Source organism: Cryptotermes secundus, unplaced genomic scaffold, assembly GCF_002891405.2.
Source record: "Cryptotermes secundus unplaced genomic scaffold, Csec_1.0 scaffold1859, whole genome shotgun sequence".
In the NCBI taxonomy this organism is placed as follows: Eukaryota; Metazoa; Arthropoda; class Insecta; order Blattodea; family Kalotermitidae; genus Cryptotermes; species Cryptotermes secundus.
In genome coordinates this window covers 233,861-240,299 of record NW_019734348.1, presented here as the reverse complement: position 1 = coordinate 240,299, position 6,439 = coordinate 233,861, and the positions used below count along the sequence as shown (strand labels likewise).

Genomic DNA, 6,439 nt, shown 5'->3' with positions numbered 1-6,439 from the left:
CAGAACCTTGAGGTATAGCCTCTCATGATGAAGTAAATGTCTTTAAGTTAGAGATCTTTTAATCGACATGTTGAATTTCAACAAACTGAGTTCTGTCAGTGAGATATGAACTCATCTACGCATGAATTATCCCTCTCAGTCCATATAGCTCCCATTTCACAAGCAGTAGATTATGATTAATAACATCAAAGGCCTTTGATAGATCTAAAAAATATGTCCAATGCAAATCATTAATTATCTAAAGCTTTCTGAATTTTGTCGATAAAAATTTGGATTGCAGTTAAAGTAGATTTATTCTTACTGAAGCCATTTTGAACATCTGAGATCAAGTTGAATTTATTTAAAAAACTCACAGCCCTGTTATACATTAACATTTCAAGAATTTTAGAAAATACGGGCAGGATTGAAATTGGTCTATAGTTGGAAATTTCATGTTTCCATCCTTTTTTAAAAATGGGCCTAACTTTAGCGATCTTCATTAGGTTTGGAAAGGTACCAGAACTTAATGACAAATTAAATATAAAAGTTAAGGGCTTAGTTAACACAGATACATTCATGCGTGTGCACACACCCAGTGGAACCCACATGTGATGTTCTCTGATTCTGGGTTTTGCCCCAAAGTCAATAAAATGTGTTAAGTTTCCTCCATTTAAAATTTCCCTCACTTTAATGTTTAGATCTGTTCTCCAAAGAAATTGCAAATGTCATGTGAATGTGTTTGCCTGTATATGTGCATACCATCTCACTCAACCTTGTACGTAGGCAAGTCAAATGAAAACCTTATATATTTTTTTAGTATTATTTATTGTGCACAAGTGGTACAAAGTTGTATCACTTTTCAACATAATCTCCCCCATGCTCAGTGCAAGTCCTCCAGCGCTTACAAAGTGCATGAATTCCTTTAGAAAAAACTTCTTTTGGTAGTCCATGCAACCACTCATCCACCGCCTGGCATACCTCTTCATCAGAACGGAACGTCATTCCTCCCATTGCTTCTTTGAGTGGTCCAAACATATGGAAATAACTTGAGGCAAGGTCTGGTGAGTATGCCGGATGAGGAAGACACTCAAAATGCAGATCATTGATTGTCGCAACTGTTGTATGGGCAGTATGGGGCCTTGCATTGTCATGTTGCAAAAGGATACCTGTGGACAGCAATCCACGTCACTTTGATTTGGTTGCAGGCCGAAGATGATTTTTTAGGAGATCTGAGTATGATGCACTGGTGACAGTGGTCCCTCTAGGCATGTAGTGCTCCAAGATGATGCCAGTCAGCATAACCTTCCCTGCTGATGGTTGTGTTCGAAACTTCTCTGGTTTTGGAGATGAGGAATGGTGCCATTCCTTGCTTGCCCTCTTCGTTTCTGGTTGGTGGAAGTGAACCCAGGTTTCGTCCCCAGTAACAATTCTTGCAAGGAAGTCATCACCTTCTTGTTCAAAGCACCACAGAAGTTCTTCACAAGCATCAATACGTCGGTCTTTCAATTCAGGAGCCATCTGCCGTGGCACCCATCTTGCAGACACTTTGTGAAACTGGAGCACATCGTGCACAATGTGGTGTGCTGAACCTTGACTAATGTTTCAAGTTGCTGCAGTTTCATTCAGTGTCACTCGGCGGTTTTCCCTCACTATGGCTTCAACTGCTGCAGTGTTCTCTGGAGTCACAACTCGATGTGCTTGACCCGGACGAGGAGCATCTTCCACTTAAGTCACACCATTTGCAAACTTCCTACTCCATTTGTACACTTGCTGCTGTGACAAACATGCATCAAGGTATAGAAACTTCATTCTTCAATAAATTTCAATAGGTTTCACACCTTCACTACACTAAAAACCAAATAACAGAACACTGTTCTTCCCTGGTGCAAGTCTCAAGTGGGGCAGTGTTCGTGCATCTGCACTATGCTGCAACCTACAGGCCATTCTGCATGCTGTTCGTAGCACGCTTACCAACTTACAGAATAATGGCATGGAATTTCGATTTTTTATTACAAATTTAAGGTTTTCATTTGACTCACCCTTGTATATTATTATACTGTTATAAATTGCATACAGTGTCTTTCACATTTAGTGACATGTTTCAATCTTTTAAGTTCATCATCAGGGTGCAGCATATGTGTTCAAATGAAACTGCTTTCAGTTGTTTATGTTAGTACTGGGTCTGTATACTAGTAAGTTTGATACTGAACTTAAATCTAAACAGAATTCCTATAAATCGGTCTTCACCAGTTATCATCATAGTACTTGGTTTGCACTGCAAGGTATGGGTTCTGGGATCTTCTTGCCTGTCTCACATTCTGTGCATTAACTCTCATCATCAGGTGTTGTGAACATCTGTCTATTATAATGTGGGTCTTGTTAAGTTTTTGACAGTCAAAAACAAAAGAATTTTGCCAACGTAGTATCATATATTTCATCCTAAATTACTGGATGTTAAGTTGCTGACGATGATTCCTGTCTCTTGTTCCTTGCAGGGCATTTTCCGCCTGGCTTGTGAACATGTGCTGAAAGTGATGAAGAAGGGTCGTGAAACTTTGCTGACCCTGCTGGAGGCATTTGTGTATGACCCATTGATAGACTGGACACCAGGCAATGAAGCTGGATACACAGGTAGTGAGCTGAACTCATTAGTATGTGATGTTCCGCTTTTATTTTTGCTTGGATTGTTTTTTATGTCTGTTATATCCTTTTTTTTTTACTTCTCTTTCTTTTTCTTCCTCCCTCTTCCTTTATTTGTTTCTTTTATTTTTTCTATATTTCCCCACTGGTTATAAATGCAAAGTTTATTTTAGTAAAACAAATGAGGAAGAAACATTCTGTTTGAAAATTAAAAGTATATAATGTGAGCTTCTTTTTAAAGAAAACTGTTTCACATTTCTGTGTCCTAATAATGCAATCCTTGGGGCCCATGTGGCCCTCAGGCCATATGTTTTGTGTGTCTGGCTGAAACAGGCTTTTATGAACTATTTAATGTTTATGAAATTTGAGGTTCTCATTGTGGTGACTGTTAAAGAGTATTATCCTCTGGTATAGTGCATCAAGTAGTCTTGTAAACTTATACCAGACTCTGTTGCATAACATCCCAGAATATTATACTCTTAGTACATGTATGTTTGTGTGTAGCTTAGTTGATATAGCAACTAGGCTATGGGCTGGAGAACCAGGGTTTGATACCTAACAGGGGCTAGAGATTTTCCTCCTTCCAAGGAGTCTAGACTGGCTCTGGTGAACACACAGCTTCTAGTCCAGTGGATACCAGGGGCTTTATCTTTGGGGATAAAGCATCAGGGTTGGGAATCTGACCATTCACCTTCATCTAGTGCTAATGTTAAGAATGGTGGAGCTGTACCTCCAGCCCCCCCACATGCCTTCATGGCACAGTGCCAGTCATGTAATTAATTACAGTTCTCTACCTTTTACCTTGTTATGTGTGTGCATGTAGACAAGTGGAGAGTTCAGATTGTTGCATATTGTACAGGTGCAGTCTATGGAGGTGGTCAAGCAGTCACCATGGAGACAAAACAGAGTCGCAAAGAGCTGGAGAGGGAAGTGACACTAGGAATGTTTTGTGTTCGTGTAGCTGAAATGAAGGCTGATTGGTTAGCTAACAGGTACTTATCTCGAATCTTCATTCTGTACAGTAATGCTGTCTTAATTGTCATTACATCCTGGAAGTAAATAATGTTTAGTATGTTTATTTTATGCTTCGTCCAGCTTCTGGATTTGTTACTGTTTTGGAAATTGGTTCTGTTTCCATCCATTGAACAAAATTCTTCTCTTATGGGCACCTCGGTAGATCAGCTCTCAAATCACAGGCAGAAGATGGAAATAGAACCAAATTCTGAGACGTAGTGGTTTCAGTATACTTGAACAGTGGACTAATGCAGAGGACTAGTTTTAAACAAGCGATATGTGGTTTGAATCATGATACTAGTGATACAGACTTAGGTTATCTACAATTTTCTCAGTCCCTGCACGTGATTACACGTATGTCACAACCTGATGATTGCTTACTGACCATTCAATCACCTGCATGTCTCATTCACTGCTGTGTAACCTTTGCTGTTAAAAATGCATCATTATTCATCCTATGAACAATCAGTGAATCAGAGTAAATAAACAAAGAAACAGTTTTTCATCCCCAGTGATGTTACATAAGCAGAATATGCAGTTCATGTTTCTTATAGGGATGAGCTGTTGGCTGCCATGTTGGAGCTTGTGTCAAAATTGAATCAGTGGCTGGAAGCTCAGAGATGCATGAAAGAAGCTGAAGAATCGCTTCAAGACTGTCACCAGCAGATGGCATTGGTGAAGGAAGCAGAAGCTCACGGTCCTTCTGGACAGCACCCGCTTTACACACTGGCTACACGATATGCCAAGCATCGTCGTGCACATGATGCAAGAGAGAAAGCTCGTGCAGCACTCACGGAAAAGATTGAAGACTGTGAAAAACATCTAAACCTCCATAAGGTTATTAGGACGTCAGATAATATTTTTAGGTTGATAACTCCATACTTCTGTTTATGTTGAAATTTCAAAGTTGAGCACACTTTAATTTTTCCCTATCATCATTCTGACAGACTGCCATCCTCAGTTTTATTCTGTTATTTCACAAAAAATAAATCACTCTTTTATAAGATGTGGTTGGAAAAATATCACAGGTACATGGTTTGAAGTTACCTGTTGAATCCTTGATTACAGATAATACGTGACACAAGAACTACCAAGCAAGGCAAGTTAAATGGTGACACTTCTGACTTGTACTCACGACATGTCTGCTTGAGATCTCGGCCAGGGAGTTTCTCAGTTAGGGCTGTATTATACTGGTTGTTGAGTAGTATGTTTTTGATGGTGTTTAATTTTGTTTATTATGCTTTTTCAGTTATTGCATATGTGTTTAATCAGTTTAGTGGGTAGTTGATACCTGATAGTTTGTGTTCATGTGGATGACAATAGCTATTAGGTATAACTGATATTATTATACCTAACACTGCTATCAACTTCATATAAAATTTTGTCCAATATTCTTTCAAGGTTAAGTCCATATATAGATGAAATTATTGGGGATCATCAGTGTGGGTTTCGACGTAACAGATCAACTACAGATCAGATCTTTTGCATTCGTCAGAAATTGGAGAAAAAATGGGAGTACGATGAGACAGTACAACAGCTATTCATAGACTTCAAGAAAGCCTGTGATTCAGTTAGGAGGGAAGTATTATACAATATTCTGATAGAGTTTGGGATATGCATGAAACTAGTTAGGTTGATTAAAATGTGTTTAAACGAAATGTATAGTAAAGTCTGAGTAGGTAAACATTTGTCTCATAAATATCCTATCCAGAATGGTCTAAAACAAGGAGATGCTTTAGCGCCACTCCTTTATAACTTTGCCTTAGAATATGCAATTAGGAAGGTCCAGGGAAACCAGATGAGACTGAAATTAAACGGGACACATCAGCTGTTGGTCTGTGACAATGATGTGAATCTACTGGGTGATAATGTAGATACCATAAAGAAAAACACACAAACTTTAATTGACACAAGTAAAGGGGTTGGTCTAGAAGTAAGAACTAAGTATATGTTACTGTCTCGTCACCAAAATGCAGGGCAAAATCATGGCATAAAGATAGGAAACAGATGTTTTGAAATGTGGCACAGTTAAGATATTTGGGAACAACAATAACAGATCGAAACCTGACTCAGGAGGAAATTAAGAGGCGATTGAACTCGGCTAATGCTTGCTACCATTCAGTCCAGAACCTTTCTTTTCATCTGTTGTCCAAAAACATAAAAATTAGAATATACAAAACTATAATTTTGCCTGTGGTTCTGTATGGGTGTGAAACTTGGTCTCTGGCATTAAGGGAGGAACATAAACTGAGGGTGTTGAAGAGAATATGTGGACCGAAGAGAGATGAGGAGCTTCATAGCTTCATAGCTTGTACTCTTCTCCAAGTATAATTAGAATGATCAAGTTGCGGGGGATGAGGTGGGCAGGGCATGTAGCATGAATGGGGGAGAAGAGGAATGCATATACAATATTGGCGGGAAAGCCCAAAAGAAAGAGACCACTGGGAAGACCAAGGCATAGGTGGGTGAACAATATTGAAATGGATCTTAGAGAGATAGGATGGGATGGTATGGATTGGATTGACCGGGCTCAGGATAGGGACCAGTGGTGGGCTCTTGTGAACACAGTAATGAATCTTTGGGTTATATAAAATGCTAGAAAATTCTTGAGTGGCTGCAGAATTGGCGGCTCCTCGAGACGGGCTCAGCTCTATGAGTAAGTAAGTAAGTAAGTAAGTAATAGCTATTGTCATCCATATGAACACAAACTGTCAGATATTAACTACCCATTGAATTGATTACACATGTATCCAATAACTGAAAAAGCAAAAGAAAAAAATTAAACACCATCAAAAACATACTACAC

At 39.0% G+C, this 6,439-nt stretch overlaps 1 protein-coding gene across 1 annotated transcript in view; it reads left to right on the top strand.

Moving 5' to 3' along the window:
• Window positions 1–6,439, top strand: part of LOC111868719 (serine/threonine-protein kinase SMG1) — a gene marked incomplete at its 5' end in the record, with an annotated part of 82,975 nt that overhangs the window by 37,122 nt on the left and 39,414 nt on the right. Inside the window, 3 exon segments of the mRNA XM_023859638.2 lie at window positions 2,475–2,610; window positions 3,479–3,611; window positions 4,188–4,470. Coding sequence (XP_023715406.2) covers window positions 2,475–2,610; window positions 3,479–3,611; window positions 4,188–4,470 — 552 coding nt within the window.